At 43.2% G+C, this 20,784-nt stretch overlaps 2 protein-coding genes across 3 annotated transcripts; both read left to right on the plus strand.

The window, feature by feature from the left end:
* The first annotated feature begins 467 nt into the window (after positions 1-467).
* xpc (xeroderma pigmentosum, complementation group C) lies at positions 468-8,261 on the plus strand. Its single transcript, XM_076026134.1, has 14 exons — positions 468-798; positions 1,745-2,050; positions 2,191-2,291; positions 2,772-2,852; positions 2,947-3,104; positions 3,341-3,461; positions 3,556-3,645; positions 3,849-4,688; positions 5,129-5,289; positions 5,781-5,862; positions 6,398-6,529; positions 6,632-6,801; positions 6,977-7,070; positions 7,335-8,261. Exons 1-14 carry the CDS (start codon positions 684-686, stop codon positions 7,665-7,667), a joined length of 2,784 nt encoding a protein of 927 aa, XP_075882249.1. The 5' UTR covers positions 468-683; the 3' UTR covers positions 7,668-8,261.
* Positions 8,262-10,036: 1,775 nt separating this feature from the next.
* Positions 10,037-20,456, plus strand: arih2 (ariadne homolog 2 (Drosophila)). Of its 2 annotated transcripts, XM_076026138.1 has the most exons (15): positions 10,037-10,184; positions 12,015-12,534; positions 13,664-13,731; positions 13,921-13,993; positions 14,353-14,494; positions 16,269-16,390; positions 16,917-17,026; positions 17,296-17,413; positions 17,575-17,625; positions 17,768-17,789; positions 18,155-18,306; positions 18,412-18,555; positions 18,686-18,754; positions 18,922-19,047; positions 19,625-20,456. In XM_076026138.1, the coding sequence occupies exons 2-15, from the start codon at positions 12,271-12,273 to the stop codon at positions 19,694-19,696; spliced, it is 1,533 nt and encodes a 510-aa protein (XP_075882253.1). In that variant the 5' UTR covers positions 10,037-10,184; positions 12,015-12,270; the 3' UTR covers positions 19,697-20,456. The 2 variants fall into 2 exon arrangements, with proteins under 2 accessions (XP_075882253.1, XP_075882254.1); XM_076026139.1 differs by lacking the exon at positions 10,037-10,184 and having other exon boundaries at positions 11,991-12,534.
* Positions 20,457-20,784: the final 328 nt, after the last annotated feature.

The following is a 20,784-nucleotide window of genomic DNA, read 5'->3' on the forward strand; positions in this document are numbered from 1 at the left end:
TGAAGTTCTACTATGGAGAATTGGTGTGGCGTGCAACACAAGTGTTTTAAAAGGTGGAAAAAAAGAAAAATGTTCTTACACATTAATGACATAAAACATAAACCACTTTTGGTTCGTCTGTGTTATTGATTACGTCACTTAACTGTAAATATACCGGGTCTTCACACCCCACCTAAATTAACTACATGAAACAACTGCTTTTGTATTTCTTCCCTTACGTTTGGAGTTTGGTCTAGCAAATAGCGGAACACCGCACTCTAGCGTCTAATACGCAACACTTCAACACTCAACACAAAATTAGATTCTCAAAGAATTCTTCGTGTAAAAAAAATGACTGTGAAGATGGTTCAGCATCAAGTATTTCCCCAATTTTCTCCAACGCGTACGGCGAAAAACAGGTTGGTGTAAGGGATTTCGCCCACCTCCGACTGGAGGCAGGCAGTCCGCGCGAAGAAGAAGAAAGAGCGGATGTGACGTCAGAGTCCGGCCGCCCAAAACAACCGGAACGTGCTGTCGCCAGTTATGAAAGCTTGTGAATGAAATGTTGAATAACTGAAGTCCTGTGTCTTTGCACATTTACATGTGGGGACCTGAGCGTCTGTCGCCGACCGGTTTAACTTAACCGACGTCTTGGAAAAAGGAGTCTGTTTTCAAACAAAGTTGATTAAAGGCGAGAAAGCAGCATGGCAAAGCGGAGAGAGAATGCCGTGACAGACAGCGTTACAAAGAAACTAAAGCAGGTGCAGAAGGCTACGAGCAATGGGGCAAAACCAAGAGCGAAGAAGAAGACAGATGCTGGTAGGAGAAACCTTAATGTTGTTTGCTGTTGTGTTGGACAACAAACTTGCACGTAAGCAGCGTTTGAGCTGTCTACGGTCAACTGCGTGTACTTCAGAACTCAGTCTTAGCTGGATAATTGGTAGCCTTGGTTACTTTTAACATGCACAAATTAAATCGAAAGTTGTTTATCCAGTCTGGACACATGACCAAAAACACAGATAAAGATTTGCATCTTTTCGCCAGCGTCTTGCCTCTCCTCTTCAGAGGATAGGTCACATACACAGAACACATTGTATTGTACTTGTTTGTCCCTTCCTCCTTTCCAAAATTCTTGCTCATATGAAATGCTTATGTTAATTCATATGCACTCTGCACGAGAGAACAAGTGCTATACTGCAGCATTTGCCTCAGTGGGAATGCATTCTGGTCTTTACAACAGCATGAACTTTGTCTTGTGCGATACGATTTGAGTGAAGGGTTAATCCACAGCGGATATGTATTGAGACTGCCTCTGAGTGAATAGTTTAATCATTTATTGCTAATTTAGCTGTAGTCGGTAGATGCTCTATGTGTTCCAAAAGTGCAGGTGCACGATTGGTTGACGGGGCTGCTTACTGGAGTGAATCTACTGGCACAGATGCACATCCGTGTGCTACTTTCTCAAAAACGACAAGCTTTTTCCGGCCACCTTTCTTTTTCTTCTTTTTTTTAAACCACATTCCTTGAAGCGTTTTTGTGGGCATGTAATAAAACTGTACTCATTGTACTTTTTTTTTTAATATAATAAAGTTCAGGAAAAAATGTTAGCAATCATGTGTTTTTGTCTTTGTCTGTCTGATGTCATTATGCTTCTGTTGTTCATTATGCATTTACGATTCATTAATCAGGCAAACTCAATCAAATTATTCAGTCAAATCATGAAATGCAGAAGTCCCAAACTGCTTCCTTCTTTCTGTCATCCTAGGCAGTAACGTCTCGGAGAAGAAGGAGGAAATTGAGATGAAGGTTAAACCCAAATCTCATGTCTCCCCAAAGGGAGCAGCAACAGGAAAGAAACTATCTGCAAAAAAAACCAAAACAGCCACTGAGCCCAAAGCAAGTAAATACTTCAAGTCGCCAGTGAAGAAGGAGGAGGAGGAGGAGTATGACAGCGACGATGACTTTGACATTGCGACCCCGGCTGCACCTGCCCTTGTAGCGAAGATGGAAAAAGACGGAGGAGAAGAAGAGGACAGTGAAGAAGATGAGGACGACTGGGAGGAAGTCGAAGGTTTGTCTACTAGTGTTGGTGTTGGATTTGTGAGGGAAAGGGTGCCATGCTGACAACATTTAAATTGCCAGAGTATGATCTTTACGCTTGTTGCTTGTGAAGAGGGTCGTGTGAAAATAACGTGTTTCCCTGTGGATCAGAGCTGGCGGAACCACTGGGTCCAGTTGAACCCTCAGAACCTGCCCTGCCATCCGAACCAGTGGAAATAGAGATTGAAACTCCAGAAATCAGGAAAAGGCATGTGGCGTGATGCACGTTCTGAACACACACTCATCCAGAAGGGATTTGTCTTTTTTTTCTTTTTTTTCTTTTTTTTTTTATAGATAAAATGAGTTAATACACACAAAAACACGTTAAAGTAAATTATCATAAACTAAATTATGAAGACATTCCTGTACAATACTAATGTGAACGTGTGTGTGTACTGCCAGTATCGTGTATCGCTCCCGATACACGGGTACTCGACACTGATACAGTTGTTTATGTATGCATAAGAAAATGTTGTTACATTTGTGTTTGTACTGCAATGAAACTTGTGACAGTCACCCCATGTTCTAGAAAGACATACACAGGAATGTTATTCCACTAACAGCATCTGTGATGTAAAAAAAAAAGAAAAAATCAACTTGAAATGCGAATACTCAAACTCTACTTGTTCTGTAAAAAAAGTGATATTGGTGCATCCCTAATATACACTCTGTGTTTCTCATTGGCCAGGAAGAAGAGGCAGGCGGAGTGGGAGACATACATGAGGCGGATGGTCAATCGATACAAGAAGGACGTGCTGATTGACACGCACAAGGTGACAACAGCGTTTCGCTCTCACCCTCCGGTGCTCCATTTGAAATAGCCAGTCAGTGATTTTGCTCATCACAAACCTCTTATTGGTCCCGCAGATTCACCTGATGTGCTTGATTGCTAACGGGATGTACCGTAACCGCCTGTGCAGCGAGCCGGACCTGCTTGCCATCACCCTGTCGCTGCTGCCTGCCCAGTGCAGCACGGTCACCAAGGAGCGCATCGACCAAACCTACCTCTCTCGGCTGCTTCAGTGGTGCGTGTCTGCTCTACTTTTCAGAAACTGAAAAACACTGTTTGGGAAACCAGTCCTGTGTCAAGTCACAAAGGGCACCTCACCTTCAGAGGCTAGTGTTATATATTTCAGAAGGAAAGTTAAACTACTATTAAATGGTAATTTATAAGTTAAGCTGTGTGTACATGACTTTATAAGTGTGAGGTTGTTGAAGCAAGCTTGTCGTATTGTGTAACCAGATTTTTTTATTTTTCCAGGTTTAAGACAACATTCACACTCAACACCAGTCTTCCCTATGAGGAGAATCCAGACCCCCGGGCTCTGCTGGAGAGAAGGTTGGCCAGTTTGTCGGCCAGGAACCACCAGGAGATGACTCATGTTGGTATTTTGGCAAATGGAGATAATGGAGGGTGGTGGTTGAATAAAGAATAACATTACACTGTGGTGTCTCTGTGCTGTCTGCTTCCTGCAGCTTTTCCTTTTGGTCCTGAGGTCTGTGCAGCTCTTCTGTCGACTGGTTCTGTCTCTGCAGCCGATTCCGCTTAAGCTCCCTCCAGCCAAGGTACGAACTGCCTCTGAGTCTGTGTAAATGACTTCTTTGTGCTGTTAAAATGAACTAAAATTCAAATTATATTTACATTTTCTGTTATATCCTCAATTTTAGTATTTAGTTAACAGCGAGTGTCTTTGTTTTCTGTATGTTGAGCTTTAGAATTTAGTGCAGAGGGTTCAAATTGACCAGGGAGTTCTTTTGTCTTCCTCCAGGACAAAGCTGCTGCTGCTGCTGCTACACCTGCAAAAAGCAACACAAAGCAGGAAACCTCTAAGAGCAGCCTCTCTGAGTCCAAGATCTCTCCTGGCAACAAGAGACTATCAGCAGGGGGGAAGAGCAAAGGAGACAGCGGAGGGAAGAGAGCCAAGAAGACGGAGATGAAGGAGGAGGAATCTGTGAAAGGACCAGGAGGGCAGAGGCCGAAAAACACTAAACGGCGCAGCGTCGCCTCGAAAGTCAGCTACAAGGAGGAGAGCGACAGTGACAAAGAACAGCTGAGTGATGAGGAGTTTGAGGCAATGAGTGAGGAAGAGGACAGCACAGATTCAGAGAGCGAGGCCAAGTCCGCGAAGCAGAAGACGGGAAAAGCAAGAGGCAAGCAGAATGTGAAGGTTGAGAAGAAGAGAAGGAGCAGTGGAGACAGAAAGCCGGCCCAGGACGAGGACCAGAAGATGGAAGAAGACGACGACTTTGAGGAGGAAAGAGGTCCAACCAGGGGGAGCAAAGTCAAGCAAAGGAACAGCAAAAAGAGGGAGGGGCCTGGGGTGGATGAGTGGTTGGAAGTGTATTTGGAAAAGACTTCCTCCTGGGTCTGTGTGGACGTGGAGCACGGCATCGCGCAGCCTCACCTCTGCTCCAGGAATGCAAGCGCGCCGATGACCTACGTGGTGTCGGTGGACGGGGACGGCTTTGTCAAGGACCTGGGACGCAAGTACGACCCCACCTGGATGACGTCGTCCAGGAAGAGGCGGGTGGACGAAGAGTGGTGGGAGGAAACACTGGAGCCGTTCCTGGGACCCGAGGACGAGAGGGACAGAAAGGAGGACAAAGAGGTGAAACAACATACAAGTCTTTATTGTTTATTTGTTTGTTTCTTTGTTTGTTTTAGCTTATAAGGTGTTTTTGTATATTTGCTTGAAAATGGATGAAATGTAGGTATTATTGATTTCATTGATGTTGATGCTAAATTAGCAGTAGTGGTGTCTATGAGGAATGATGAAATAAATAATCTGCTGGTCTTCCCCTGATTCAGAACATGTACATTTATGATGTATATATGCCTTAAAAATCGGGGGGAAAAATACAATAGATAATTTAAGAGTTTGTTGTAGAAATGTCATAAGAGTGAAATGTTATCAGTTTCATACACAGACTTTGTAAAATTCCTTCCTGATGATGTCATGCTTAGTACCTTTTCTTTTTTACTTTTTTTATTATTTTTTTTTAATTCCACTCATAACTAACTCTGTGTTTTGCACATGTCGTCGTCCAGATGCAGAAAAGGCTTATTGATAAACCGATGCCCATCTCCGTGGCTGAGTACAAGAACCACCCACTGTATGCCCTGAGGAGACACTTGTTGAAATATGAGGCCATCTACCCTTCGACAGCTGCTGTGCTGGGATACTGCAGAGGAGAGCCTGTGTACTCCAGGTAAACTGAAGCAGTTCATCTGCCCAGATGGACCCATTATTGTTTTGTTTTTTTTCTAATAGTTATACCTCATGTAATGTACTATATTACATTGTAATTTCAATGTCATTTGGTCATGACGTACTTTTTTCAATCGAAAATTTTTCCTGGAGATAAATAATGATAAATCTGTTATAAAGTAAAGAAACTGCTGCTGCAAGAGCAGCAAAAACTTCCAGACTCCTGATCTGCAGGAGATTGAATCACCTGACAGCATGAGATGGACCAGGGTTGTTGGGCCAGGACAAGACTGTAAGCAGCGTTGACCACCAGGCGGTGCTATCACGCCAGTTACTGCATTTTTAAAAGGAACCGTGAGCTCCAGCGCAGGCTGCTCCACCTCTAACAACAAGCTGGCTGGCTCACCCAGAGGCCTCAGTCAGAATTTCTCTTTGATTAATAAAATATTATTTTACGCCCTTTTCATGTGTAAATCTTCCCTTCCTGTTCAGGGATTGTGTGCACACACTCCACTCCAAAGACACCTGGCTGAAAGAAGCACGAACTGTCCGACTGGGCGAGGAGCCGTACAAGGTGGGAAACCATGCTTGCTGTTCCTTCTCCTCCTCATCTTTTTTTCCCTCTGCCCTTGTGTTATGGCAGAATAATAACGTTTGAAGCATCGACCTTGTATATAGTAAGACCGTAAAGGCTGCGCTCATGCTTCTGTCTGTGTGAACAAACCCGAAATGACTCTACACTTCATCTCTCAGAACTGATCCACTTTAATGCAATCTTCAGTATGGCACAATACTTCAGCCTAAAACTGTGTGTGTGACAGGTGAACTAATCTGTTTTCTTTGCCTTAATAGGCCAACCAGTTTCCAAGTGTTCCATTTAGGCCCAGAGTTGTCCAGATGCTGCTCTGGTGCCTGTCGGCCACTCTAAATAGAGCTCAGCCATAACACACTCTATTAACCCGTATCTGCAATCACTCCTTGTTAACGTTGCCACCAGGGAAGATGTCTATTAGAATCGCTGCTCTTTGTTCGCCGTATCACAGTGAGAGTCGTATGACTTGGCTGACGCAGTGCAACACTCGTCTGCGTGTGTGTGTGTTTTCTGCCAGATGGTCAAGGGCTTCTCCAATCGCTCCCGCAAGGCCAGGATGACGTCAGAGATGAAGGACAACAACGACCTGTCTCTCTTTGGAGAGTGGCAGACCGAGGAGTATCAGCCACCCATCGCAGTGGATGGCAAAGTACGTCGACTTTCCTTCTTCCTCTTCTTTGGTATCGACGTCTTCATGGTGAGATGTTTGTGAGCTGGAAATCACTGCAACCTCACGCCATGTTTCCGTCAGATTCCCCGTAACGATTACGGCAACGTCTACCTGTTCAAACCCTGCATGTTGCCCGTGGGCTGCATCCACCTGCAGCTGCCCAACTTGCACCGGGTGGCCAGGAAACTGGACATTGATGCAGCGCCGGCGGTCACAGGCTTCGACTTCCACGGAGGATATTCGCACGCTGTGTAAGACGGTGACGGGGGGAGGGAAGGGCTGGAGGGGAGACGCCACCTGGACATGATGTCGCACAACCTGGCAGCTGCCTCCGTGTTAATCTCATTATCACGACAAAAGAGATGTGTTTACAAAGAGAATAAAAAACAGAGATAGTAAATGCTTTCCTGCTTGTGTGTTTTTAAGGACTGACGGATACATTGTGTGCGAGGAGCACGAAGACATTCTCCGCACAGCCTGGGTGGAGGAACAGTCGCTCCAGAAACAGAAAGAGAAAGAGGTGCGTGAGTGTGGTATGAACTCAGAAGGTGGTATCATTGAGCTTTGTGACATCACAAAGGGCTGTTTTCCAGTGCCGTGTGTTTCAGCACAGACCTTCTTAAAAGCAAAATGAAAGACAAAATATGGACCTTTCTCATTTCTGGGGAGATTGTAGTTTGTGTCTAAGCATATTTTATTAAAATTTTGTCTAGTCAGTTTTACCTTTAAGATTTTGAGATTCAGTTGGTGGGCGGTTACTGAAATTCCTCTTTTTCACTTTTAGAAGAGAGAAAAGAGGGTTATCTCAAACTGGACTCTGCTGGTGAAGGGCCTGCTCATCAGAGAGAAGCTCAAACAGCGATACAACAAGAAAAAAGACGCGACGAGCAGCTTGGCTCAAGGCCAGGAGATTGGCGGGCTTTCATCTGACGAGGAGGCCGTGGAGGGAGGAAGCCCTGAAGAGAAGAGCACTGCTGAAACCCTGGCCATGGCGTGGCCCCAGAACAGACAAACAGAGGAGGATGACAGCACCGCGAGTGGACTGAAGAAGAAGAAGATGTCGAAACGAGAGAGGAAGGGACAGGAGAAGCACTTGTTCCCTTTTGAGAAAGTCTGATGAAGAAATCTGAACACTACACTCCAGTCTAAAATAATGTTTGGAATTTTGGTGAACAATGACTCAAGCAGCAGACTGAAAGAGGAAGAAAGAGGGATGTTTTGTACCATTTCTGCAGTTTGGCTCTGCCACACTGTTTATATATTTAGTGTAGATCATACACTTTAATATGAAAAAGAGCAGTTTACACAGACAGTTAAAATTTGCAATGATCAAGCTCTGTGGTGAGTGTCAGTGTGTGTGTTTTACAACACATCCAGAACAGTTTTTGGTTTTGGCCAGAAAATCTGATCAACACCTCTGTGGTGTATGATGGCTGGTCAAGGTACACACATAAAAAGGAATTTAATGAAACATCAGATTTTGTCCAAGTTAGCTGCTTGATTACCCATCAATACGATGATCTTTTTTCTTCCTTCTTTTCCTGTTTGACACAGCACGCTTTGTGTTGTTTTACAAAATCATGTCACTGTTTTAGAATTTGTATGTGCTAATTAATAATGCATTTCAAGTACTACAGTGTCTTTCATATGAATCGTATTTTTGTAAGAAAAGTTGAAATACCGTTGTATAGTATAAAATTGCCTGAATTTATTGTGTGCTGTTATTCATTTTGTTGTGTTTGTGAGTTGTTGTTTTTTCTTGCTACCTTTCATAACAGACATTTTTAGGAATATTTTCAAATGTGAGTGAGCACAAAAACATGAAGTGTCAGAAAATGTCACCGCCTTAGTTGGACAGTTATCAGTATTTTCACATTTCCTTCCTCATTTGTGACTTGGACACATACACATACAGCAAGTTGTCTTGAGGAAAGTTTCCTTGGTATGCATTGTGTGTAAAAAAAATAAATAAAATTATATATATATATATATATATATATATATATATACATATATATATATATATATATATATATATATATATGTATATATATATGTATATATATATATATATATATATATATATATATATATATATATATATATATATATATATATGTATATATATATATATATATATATATATATATATATATATATATATATATATATATATATATATATATATATATATATGTATATATATATATGTATATATATATATATATATATATATATATATATATATATATATATATATATATATATATATGTATATATCTCGAGAAGAGAAGAGATGCTTTGGGACAGATTTAGTTATGAGAAACTTTCTATCTGCAGTTCCAGGGTAGGTACAAAATGCACACACAATGATGCACATTCAGTGTGAGTGTTTGTGTTTTTCAGTATGTTTTTTTTTAATGTAGAAAAATTTGAGTTACCTAACATGTTCCATTGTTATCCTTCTCAATGATTTCAGACCATTCACAAATGCATTAACCTCAGGGGCTCGATCCTCTGGCCCCTGAAGGCACTGCTGAGAGGTAATGCACTGTTAAGTAAGATACCGTTCCGAAGCCTTCAGAGCCAAAGCACTTCCAGTTTCCATTTGATTGAAGACCCGCAGTCCAACCTTTGCCTTTCCAGAAATACAAAATGTACTTGATGGATCAGCTAACAGATGCTGCTATACTGTACGTTTTTTCAACTAATGGCCGTGTTCAACATTTGAAATAGTCAGACAGGGTAAACTGATTATTTAAAATCAAGATTTACAAGATTTAGCTGCATGCTGGATAATAATGTTACAGCAGAGTTGTTTCACGTCAAGCCTATTAGATTATCGTTCTACAGTAAATATCTGCAGCGCTGGAACCTATTTTCACATTTTTATTTATTTGCTGGTTTGTTTGTTTATTTTAACTTGGAGTGTAGTGGAACAGCTTTATGCAATCAAATACCTCCAAAACTATGTTGATGGTAAAATGCAGCCTTCTGTTTACAGCTTCCCATCAAGACACTACAAATTAAGTTTTGATACAAATTCAACATGTTTAGGAGAAAAATATGACACTGCCAGCCTGTCTTTCTCATCTGGCAGAACAAACACAAGGCCGGGTTGTTGGTCACCAACCCAAGATTGTTATTATGCTCTTCGTGACGTCACAAAGGGCACAGTGCACATTGTTGGAGAACATTGTGTAAGTCAAGTTTGATTAAATCAGGGGACTAGATCTGTGTGTCTAAGGAATTTTTGTTGGTCCTTCATCATTACATGTAGTGTACAACATTCATGCGGGGATCAAGGAAAGTATAGTTCAGATGCAGCAAAGCCCATAAGAGCATAGGCCACTAAAGATGTTGCTTCCCCGATGCCAGCGTTAATGGACGATACTTAATGCATGTGGTAAAAGTGCTGCAGGGTTTCCAAGAGGAGAGAATGGAGAGGAAAGGAGGAGGGTTGGCGTGAGAACGCGGACGTGACGTCCCGCTTAATACTGTCCGTCTTCCGCCTAGCGGCCAGGCGAGCTCAAGAGTTAAGTCGCTCCTCGAGGTTTCCTCCGCAGGAAAAAAAACACACACAAAAACCCGCTTCTGAGTGTCATCGCGGGCAGAGCTCCTGCCGATCCGAGAGGTAAATACCGCAGAGTTTTGCCGATGTGAAATAACCTTGTGGTCGCTGAGATGTACCCGTTAACTCTGGAGATCCCCACGGCCTTGTTTACATCTCAATCCCCGGACTAGAGTGCACGGGAGGCGGGGGATCGGCGGCTGGGGGGCGTTTAGCGGTGCGCTAAGATGGGAGCCAGACGGCAGTGCGGGGTGTCAGAAATCATCTCTAGACTTGGGACTTTTTCTTAAGAATCCTACAAGAATCCTTTGTCAAATGCGCCACGAATTCAACTTTGGGAAAAGTCGTCTGCTCGCTGCTACTTAGTTGAGAAATGCAGCTGCCAGCAAGCTAGCGTGGAAGCTAAAGTAGGTAACGGGGAGTTAGCCGAAGGTCCTCCGGATTGACTCGTCTTGTGTTTATTTGGCCCAATTTCTGCCGTGACTAACGGCACATCCCTTTTAGCGACGACGACTGGGGCCACTCTGTGTTTGTGCATTCCGAAACCCCCTTTGTTTTCCACCACGCTCGACGTCTTATCGGACCGGGTGCTGGCTGGCTGTGATACATTAGCCTAGCTAGATGTGTGTCACCCAGTTTTGCTGCCTATTTTTAGCTTGGACCGGGCGGAATGCGTGCGTCTGTCTGCCGCCGGGCCGGCACCGGGGCCGCCTGGTCGGCTTTACCCACTAAGCCCTGTTCACCGTCCAGGTGGATGTGAGCTTAACCTCGGGCAGGTGCAGGATGGCGGTTTGGAAGTTGCGAGTCTTCCAGATAGTATCGAAATACAGTCTCTTTCTCCATCCAAGTCGTTTCCGTGTATATATGTCGTTGTTTATTATTTATTTTTTTGTGTGTTATCATTTAATATTGCAGAACAGTGACACTCATGTCGCATGGACAGGGGATATGTTGCTGTATAAAAAAAAATAATGATACGTTCCATTCTTTAAAATATCACCAATCGATCAGTCGTGCAAAATTGCCTATATAAATGCTGATGATAATTTGTTGCTTTATTCTCCAATTGAAATACTCAGAAAACCATTTGAATGGTCAATCATGCCAAGCAGTTCCAATAGAGTCTGATATGAAAACAGATATAATATGGGACTTTAAGAATAAACTTGCTTTCAACAGACACACTGTTTCACTGGTATATGCTTGAAAAATGTAGTTTTACTCCAACTTCCTCTTTTGCATCCCATAATACTGACTTACTACTGTACTACGCTGTCAATTGTACCCACTGGTTGTTCTGTATCCTTCTTTTCAAGGTGACAAATCATGATTTTATCATCTTTACTGTGACACAACCCACCTTATGCCTTATATGTGTGTAAACATCTAAAGTATGGTGGGCCTTGGAAGAACCTTTCTGCTTAATTCAATCAAAGCTCAGTGGCCCTTTGATCAGCATGTTGTCTACGAGGAAGCAAACAAAATCAATTCTGCTAATAGACCGCACTGTTGTTGTATAGTAAATAAATCCTAAAAGCTGGAGCCACAAGGGTTTCAGACCAAGCTATTTTGGGCTTGGATCACAGAACTAACAGTTTTGCCAGCTTGTTTTTAAATTCATTTCCCCCTCTTATTTCAAATTGGTTTGTTTTCTCACTCAGTGGGGCCGAGGACCCAAACTTGCACCATTGTCACATGATGAGTTGAAACTGTATGTGGTCAATAAAGATTTCTTAGTAATTCACACTGCTGTGATTTTTGACCCAAAAAATTTCTTTGTTGCATTTTCCTCCTCATTAATTCCACCACCTCCTGTCTTTCCCGCTTCAATTTTGTGGACCATCATTTTCTTTGTTTTCCATCCTCTAGTTTTGTTTTGTTTCTTCTCCCTAGTTTGCCCTGATACCCGCTTTCCAGATGAGTGACGGGGAGTGTGACTTCTTCTGCTTCTTCCGCTGCTGCTGAGCACTCGTTCTCTCCGCGCCTCGAACAGACGCAAAAAGCCAAGGTGTCTCTGCTCGGCGACAAGAGTGGGTGGACAGGCGCCGGGGAAGACACGGCGAGGTGGAGCGTCAACCAAAACCACTAGGATCCGACGGGTAGGCTGGCCGTCTACCTGTCTGGGTAGGCGATTGATCGAGTTGGCTGAATGTCCGTGGACATGAACAGCCAGGCATCGGATAGCAACGAAGAAGACTTCGGGGCGAACTCTGAAGAAGAGGACGATGACGACGCGGGAGATGAGGAGGATCCGGGCGACATCGCGTCCTACTACGAAGGCGTCGCCAGCGACGTGGAGCAACAGGGCGCCGACTCCTTCGACCCGGAGGAGTATCAGTTTACCTGTCTAACCTACAAGGAGAGTCAGAGGGTACTGACGGAGGAGGTCAACACTGTTGCCGTGGCAGTAAAGGTGAGCGTGTGTCCTATTGAGCATGCTGAGGATTATGCTTTTGTCGCAGCTTTGGGAAAGGAGGGACAGAATAGTCAGTGGCAGCTCTAATCAAATAAGACGCTTTGAATGAGAGACACACATTTTCTATGTCGAGCAAATCAAATAAAATTGCATCAGACGGACGTCCAGTTACCAACTGCTGAATCTCATCAGAGTAAAGTCCCCATGTTTGTTTCCTATTTACTCTCCATGTTGAAGCAGATTTAAGTTAAGTGTTTCTTTACTGTGAAGATGGTGTGAGTTTAAAATAGTTCAGTAATATAATTCTAAAAACCCGTGAACAGAGACTTCCTTGTCAATTCTTTCCATAGTGCATGGCCAAGTCATGGAAATAAGGGATTGCAACATAACATCTCAGTAATGTACGCAATAGGGTTTTCTCTAACTTTCTCTTGATACCCGCCTTCAAGAAAAGCGTTCTTTAAGGTTTACTTTTTGTATGCATTTTAAAAAATAAATCAAACCTATTGCTTAGATGTGTGTGTGTATCGTGATTGTCAGGATTGGTAGTGAATTTGTTTTCTGACTGCTTCGTAACTAACAGTTCACAAAGCTCATCACAGAATAGTTCTTATAGTTTTGTGAGTTTTATTTTCCAAAAGGTTCAAGGCAGACTGGCCGTGAGTCCGGAACTCGTTACGAGGCGAACACCCGCATCATCCTCAGCAGTCGCACATTTATCTTAAGAACCTGCTCATTTTGTCAGCAGCCCTCAGAGGAGCTGTTGACAAAATGAGCAGTGAATAAGAGAGATGGAAACGCTTAAAATGTCTTATTAAACTTAAAGTTTTTGCCATTTTTGTTTGTTCTTATTTTTATATCGAAACGTCTTGGTAATGTAATTACAGGGGGAAAAAAACAATTGCGATATCTGGTCCTCAACAGGATGTTGAGGACCAGTTTTTTTAAGAAGGTGACCTTGAGTTAGTCTGAGAAGGCCCAGCCTGAGCTGGGAGAGGTGTCAGTCAGGTGTGTTTTAGCTGAATGCAGAGGCAGCCGTGTCACCTGTGTGGCTGAAGAAGGTTTAATGGCTTTGCATTGAGAGTTGAGGTCAAACCGTCTCCTTTCTCTCTGATGTGTGTGCCAGGTTCTACCAGCTGTGGCCAAACTGATCCTGGTGCATTTTCACTGGCACATTAAACAAATACTGGACAGGTAGAGCCCACACGCTGTCATCACTTCCTACCTTTTTTCTCCCCCTTTGTAAATACAGACTGCCTTGCTGCATCCCCCCCCCCTCTCTTTTCTACACATTGTTTTAACATGGTTTTGTGTAAGTCATCGTCATGACTGACGGGTTTTGTGTGTGTGTGTGTGTGTGTGTGTGTGTGTGTGTGTCGTCAGATACGAGTCCAACTCATCGCTGCTGCTGTCGGACGCTCTGGTGCAGCCCAGCAGCTCCTGCAGATCAGTAACTGTGAGTAATTGTCTTTAATGTGTGATAAATGTCGGTTTGCATGGACGGCTCTCAGGGGGAAAATGCTGGTTAGATGCATTGTTCATGTTCTGTTGTGAAGCTAAATGCATTTTGTCCAGGCCACAGTTATTAGAGTAAAGCTTGTTGAAAAGGCTGGAAGCTGCTGAATTGAATGCAAAACATAAACTAATGATACCTTCAAAGATACAAAAGAAGTAAAATAAAGTGACTGACATCAGGACAGGAGCAGGTGTCAATTTGGCATTTACTTTGATGCTCTTGTTCCACTTGTTTCATGAAAGCAGGACATGTGTGAATGCTGCGTTTATGGTCTTGAGGGTTGTGTTTGTGTGTCACAGGCCCCTCAGCCCCTCCAGTGTGGCGTTTGTCTACAAGTCGTCCGGAGAGACTCCCTGCTGGCACTGCCCTGTCAGCACTCCTTCTGCAAAGCATGCTGGGAGCAGCACTGCACTGTATTGGTCAAAGATGGCGTTGGAGTGGGTGAGTAGTGTGAGTGTGTGCGTGAGTGTGCGTGTGTGTAATTCTGCCATCTGGCGGTCAGATTTTAAATAGCAGCGCTCATTCGCTCCCCCTTCCTCTCCTAAGCTTGCCAGTGAACTACTGTGGCGTGCGCGCACAAACCTGGATGCCCCGTCCACCCTCTTCTTTGTTGGTTTATTTGAGGACACGATGGTTCACCCTAAATACAAAACGTGCTGTCAGGCGGGCTGGATTGTCCACAACAGGCTTCCTTAAAAATTTGGCAGTGCTATGTATATTCTTATATATAAATAAGGACTCTTCTATGGGTAGAAAACCCTTTTGCCAATATAAAATCATAAATCAGGCCAAATTTTACACATTAGACCTTTAATCTGTTGTTAAAGTAGATTAGTCTTTTGTTTACTTATTAGCCTGCTCGATTATTAATTATTTCTCAACTTTTTAAGTGTTTGCATTAAACTGGAAGATAGACTTGTCAGGGGCTGCAGCCTATTTTCCATCTCAAGAAAGTTTTAAAAGAAACACAAAAGAAAATTCATTATTGTCAAATAGTTGCGGCGCACAAATGTAATACCACGTTTTGCCTGAAGAAGGCAGGATAAAGGATAAGATTGAGATTTCAAGAGTTCAACATGGAGAGTGATCTGCAAGAATTCGATCCAGTGGATGCCCGCACCTCTGCTGGTGTTAGCCATGCTAACGCTACCACGCAGCGCTAATAGCTGGTGTTAGTTCAACGTTGATCGGTTTCCATCCACCAATTTGCACATCAGCTCGTCTTCCCATAAGTTAAAAACCTTTTTCTGATGCCAAACAGACTTCACGGGCAACATGAATCAGTGGCGGGCACGTCCGTCATGACAAGAGATGATAATACATTTTGAAATTTAAATTTTGCGTGTGGCATGAAGCGTCAAGGCGTGTCGTCCTCCCACGTCGCTGCAAGTTTCCTGGGTGTGCTTGTGTCAGTGGGAAGGCAGATGGACGTGTGGGTGTGCACAAAGATCAGATATAAGTCTGTGTGCAGAACACAGACCGTTGTGCACTAAAGTGCATGACATTTCCCAGACTGCCTGTCCTTTAAATGCTAGCGTGTGTAGAGTGTGCAGATCCCTCTGTGATTTATATATAAAGGAAAAAAAATCAGCTGTTCAGAGGACATATTTATTCTGTCAGGTGACCCCAGGTCAGTTTTTGGGGGAATGGTGACATTAACTCTGCCTCCCTGAACCAAACTGAGCATTGGAGGAGCAGTCTGTGTCTGTGACCGAAAAGAAACTTTCACCGTCAAATTTAAAAATGGACGGTGAGAACATCAGAATTCCAGGGAGATAAAAGTATCTTTTCACATGATGCAGGTGATCTTATGATAGTGAAACATTTTTTGAAGCGCCTATGAATGGCAGTTAGGCTCTACAAGTAAAAGTGGCGGATTGATTAGATGGATTTGGACATGACAAAAAAAAAAGTTATCGTGGAAATTGGAAATAAAATTGGTGGCGCTCGACTTTGCGTTCCCTGGTGTTGAACATTGGGAGCTTTTTTTTTTTTTTTTTTTAGGCCAGAGCTGTCAGCGTCACACAGAAATTATACCATTTGTCACAAGAAATTGTTTCAAATTAAACATAATAAAATCCTGGTTGTGTCTTGTAGATTGCTCGCCAGTAAAACAAACAGCCCTTCCAGCCTGCTTTCCAGAAGTTCTTCATTTGATGATTGGATGTTTTTCTTAATCCGGTTTGTTTGTGTTTGTGTGCTTTTGTGTGTTCAGGTATCTCATGTATGGCTCAGGACTGTTCCCTGCAGATGCCAGAAGACTTTGTCCTGCCGTTGCTGCCCGCAGAGGAGCTCAAGGACAAATATAGACGCTACCTCTTCAGAGACTACGTTGAGGTGTGTGTGTGTGTGTGTGTGTGTGTGTGTGTGTGTGTGTGTGTGTGTGTGTGTGTGTGTGTGTGTGTGTGTGTGTGTGTGTGTGTGTGTGTGTGTGTGTGTGTGTGTGTGTGTGTGTGTGTCAAGGATCTGCAGTTGTGGCCACTGAGACAGCAGAGGCATGTGGGAGAGGTGTGAGAACGCTGCCGTGTTTCTTTCCATGGGTGAATCTTTGAATCTCCGTCACGCTTTTCGGCCGTCAGCCAGTTTTCCACTTTGATATTCACGGCGCGTCATGTGACACCATGGGGGCAGCGAAGTGATCGCGACACTATTCATGTTTAACTCCTCAGTTTTATTCCCTTGTGTAACTGTCAGTTATTGCCACCGTGCTGTGGCCATAGTGCTTGCTCATAATACTAATCAAGCATGTTTGATTTTGTGACCTAATCAGTAGTTTCTGAATCATTTGAAAACCCTGTGAACACTTGATGCAGATGATGATGGTTTTTCATTTTGCTAAATCTCAGTATGTCTTGCCTTTCAGAGTCACTTCCAGTTTCAGTTATGTCCAGGTGCAGACTGCCCTATCGTAATTAAAGTGCAGGAGCCACGGGCACGCAGGGTGCAGTGTAGTCGCTGCAGTGAAGTCTTCTGGTAGGACGGGGACACACACACACACACACACACACACACACACACACACACACACACACACACACACACACACAAAGTTCAAATGAAAGGTGTCTTTGAGTCACTGTTGGTCAAACAGCTAAAATAAAGTGGAGTTCACTGAAATATTTTTAGTTTGACCTTCTGTGCCTGTGTGATTTATGTCCTTTATTCCTTATGTTGCAAATGAATTTAAATCACCAACTAGTATTTATTTTATTTTTTCATAAAGTATCTCTCTCCTGTTGCAGTTTTAAATGCCGTCAGATGTACCACGCGCCCACAGACTGTGCAACCATCCGCAAATGGCTGACCAAATGTGCTGACGACTCGGAGACAGCAAACTACATCAGCGCGCACACTAAAGATGTATGACCGACGCACCCACAGTCATGCACGTTCTCAAGCACCCTCTTCTCAAAGTCTTTCTCCTTCCTTTTTCTAAACGTGCTCTAAATGATCTTCTGAGAGAGTTAAGTGGTGGTCAGCAAGCCAAACCTAATGACTGTGACTCTCCCCCACTCTCCCAGTGTCCCAAGTGCAATATCTGCATTGAGAAGAATGGAGGGTGCAACCACATGGTGAGTGTGTTAACTGCAGCCAATAGATGATTGTACCTGAAGGTTCTAACGCACTGATTCATTTGATTTTTTTTGTTTGTTTTTTCGTTTCCTGTTTCTGGGCCACTTCTCTGACTTCTCCCTGTGTCTTTGTTTATTTCAGCAATGCTCCAAGTGCAAACACGGTAAGTAGTGTGAGATGCAAGGCCTCCAGCTCAGCAAAGCTTGAAATCGAAACACTTAGCATTCCTCCCATTGGTGCTCAAAACTGTATACTCGGTGTACTGCCATAATTATAGATAAAGATTCAGATGATGTTTTTTCTAATCTAGTAACGCTGATTGAATTACGGATTGTGTAAATTGCTGGTTAAACAAAACTACTATTTACTCCTCTTTAGCCCCCTGTTCACAGTCTCCTATTTTAGCCTCGTGCTAACTGATCTGTTGTTGTACGTTTTTTAGGCAGGGACAAAAACAAACACAGTCCATTGTCTCTGTATATTTTAAAGCCCATTGTTAAAAGTCTGTTTTTTTTTCTGCTCTGCAAGATTTCTGCTGGATGTGTCTTGGTGACTGGAAGACCCACGGCAGCGAGTACTACGAGTGCAGTCGCTACAAAGAAAACCCAGATATAGTCAACCAGAGCCAGCAGGCTCAGGCCAGAGAAGCCCTGAAAAAGTACCTCTTCTACTTTGAGAGGGTGCGTTTCCCTTCATCAAGCTTTTAGACAATCCAAGGGAGTATTTGGTTTTAGTGGAGTTTCATTTATCTCTTTTTTTTTCTTTTTTTTTTTAAATCCAAACAGTGGGAGAACCACAACAAGTCTTTGCAGTTGGAGGCTCAGACGTACCAGAGGATCCAGGAGAAGATCCAGGAGAGAGTGATGAACAACCTTGGGACCTGGATCGACTGGCAGTACCTGCATAATGCTGCAAAGCTGCTAGCTAAGGTATACAGACACACCAAAGCAAAGGGTGCCGGATTGACGGTGTAAATAAAAAAACTTATTCCAAGATTTTCTTAACTTGTTCCGTGTCATAATTGTGTGTTTGTGTGGGGCTTTTTCCTCTCGTTTTCAGTGTCGCTACACGCTGCAGTATACGTATCCTTACGCGTATTACATGGAGTCCGGGCCACGCAAGAAACTGGTAAGATTTAGTGGGGTTTTCTTTTATTCACACTGACCATTCTAGAGACCACAGATTTAAGAAAGAAAAAAGAGTTCACCCCTTTGGCTAATTGGCCCAAGTTATTTGCATTTGATGTCATTTTCCTCAGTTGTGGATTGATTTTCCATTTCTTCAATCTTCTACAGTTTGAGTACCAGCAGGCCCAGCTGGAGGCAGAGATCGAGAACCTGTCATGGAAAGTGGAGCGAGCCGACAGCTACGAGAGAGGAGTGGTGGGAGGCGAGGGGGAGCTCAGCGCCAGCGACAGAGGGGTGATGACTTCTGCATGCATTCATTCACACATCTCTAAATCCCTCGGCCCGGCTTTCAGTGGCCTGACTTGCAGTAACCTGACGGGTTCTGGAAGAAGCAGGGCAAACACTTGTTTGATGTATTACTTGATTATTGTCCCTTTGTTTCGCACAACGGGATTGAAGAATGTCTAAAAACAAGATAATGTAACATGGGTCTTCTTTGCCAGTTTAGTGCGAAATCATTTCTGAACAATTTGAATGCTTCTGATAGCAACTCACAGCTGCCTTGTATTTGCCCCCTTCCAAAACTTTGTGCACGGTCCAACATACGTTTTAGCAGATCTAGAGCGTTTGTGTGTGTGTTGGTATTTCCTTTATATCAGTAAAATATTAAGAACAATTCTGAAAGTGAAGATTCTCTGAGTATTATTGAAAAAAAACGAGGAATTGCTGTTAATTTCATCAGCTGTCCGTGTGTCTTGTCCTTTAGAAATAAAACCTGTTCGTCCTGCGTCAAGCCAAGCGGCACAGAAATTTTCATCATTATCTTGATGTTTAATTTTTTTTGTTTTTTTTTTGTTTTTGGATGATGCAGGATCTGGAGAACCAGATGCACATTGCTGAGCAAAGGCGACGCACGCTGCTGAAGGATTTCCACGACACCTAGAGCATCTGCAAAGCACCAGCTTCCCTTCCTTTCTCCCTTCCCCTCTTCCTCCCCGCTCTTGCTCTCCGACCTTTGCCCCCCACCCCCACCCCTGCTGTCATTCCTCTGTGCACTCATACTGTTCTGCTTCTCTGAGCTCGCTCATTTGCTTGCCCCTCTCCGTGCTTTCCCCCTCTCACTCCCATTACGCTGCAGAGTCACAGAATGGCACGGCTGTAATCCCCTGGCCCTCCTCATTTTGGTCCTCGCCTCATGTTTTTGGCTTCAGAGCGTCACTTTCCATGTGGTTTCACCTGCTGGAGCTTTTCACGTCTGATTACGGAGGGGAAATTTTGAGGTCTGGTCATGCGTCAAAGAGCACACGGTCGTCTTTTCATGTCAGTATTGTTAGGACACTATCATGTAGCTACCAGCATGTTAACATGCAAGGCTATAATTGCCCTGATTTTTTTTTTTTTTGTGCTGGGATAGTGCACAAAAAATGAACTTGATTAAAAAATGAAAAGATTTTGTTGTGGACAAGAGGATTATGGTCTGGAATGCATTTTGTTTCTTTGTTGTTGGTTTTTTTTTAGTGATTAATAACATGATTGTTTGGCAAGGATCATAATCGTGTGATGGGTCTTGCTGGCAGTTGCTGGGACATATTATCAAATTTTTGCCATGAATACGTGCAAAACAAAAATGCATTTCCCCCACTGACACTAAATAATAACAGATAAATGTGTTTAAAGTACCTTTTAAAAAAGAAAAAAAGAAATTACATGCTTCACTTGAACACATATTTTCCCTGCAGGCATATGACTGCCTGCAGAAGCAACATGTAGGAGTCTGCGTAACTCAATAGAAAAACACATTTCAGTCATTTGTAAAGTGGTTTTCCAGGAGACCTCTTGCTCACTCAGTCATCACACCATTGCTTTCTTTGTACCAGCTGAGTCTGTTCACCTTCATTTCTAACTGTTTACTTTTCAGTACTGCAACACAATATCGTTTAGAACATCGTGGCAAACTTTAATCTAAAATTTCCCCTTCCAGTAATCAGTTTTGAAGGTGTTTCACGGTGCAATCGTAACCCCTCATGCACA

The sequence above is a fragment of the Nelusetta ayraudi genome, unplaced genomic scaffold (assembly GCF_046127955.1).
Source record: "Nelusetta ayraudi isolate G7.1 ecotype Tasmania unplaced genomic scaffold, CSIRO-AGI_Nayr_v1 ptg000019l, whole genome shotgun sequence".
Taxonomy (NCBI): domain Eukaryota; kingdom Metazoa; phylum Chordata; class Actinopteri; order Tetraodontiformes; family Monacanthidae; genus Nelusetta; species Nelusetta ayraudi.

Excerpts from the sequence above, each read along its gene's own strand:
- xpc (XM_076026134.1), top strand. The coding sequence starts at position 684 with ATGGCAAAGCGGAGAGAGAATGCCGTGACAGACAGCGTTACAAAGAAA. Across the intron at positions 6,530-6,631 it reads CCATCGCAGTGGATGGCAAA|ATTCCCCGTAACGATTACGG; the intron begins GTACGTCGACTT and ends TGTTTCCGTCAG. Across the intron at positions 7,071-7,334 it reads AGAAACAGAAAGAGAAAGAG|AAGAGAGAAAAGAGGGTTAT; the intron begins GTGCGTGAGTGT and ends TTTCACTTTTAG.
- arih2 (XM_076026138.1), top strand. The coding sequence starts at position 12,271 with ATGTCCGTGGACATGAACAGCCAGGCATCGGATAGCAACGAAGAAGAC. Across the intron at positions 17,027-17,295 it reads CGCTGCAGTGAAGTCTTCTG|TTTTAAATGCCGTCAGATGT; the intron begins GTAGGACGGGGA and ends CTCCTGTTGCAG. Across the intron at positions 17,790-18,154 it reads ATGCTCCAAGTGCAAACACG|ATTTCTGCTGGATGTGTCTT; the intron begins GTAAGTAGTGTG and ends CTGCTCTGCAAG.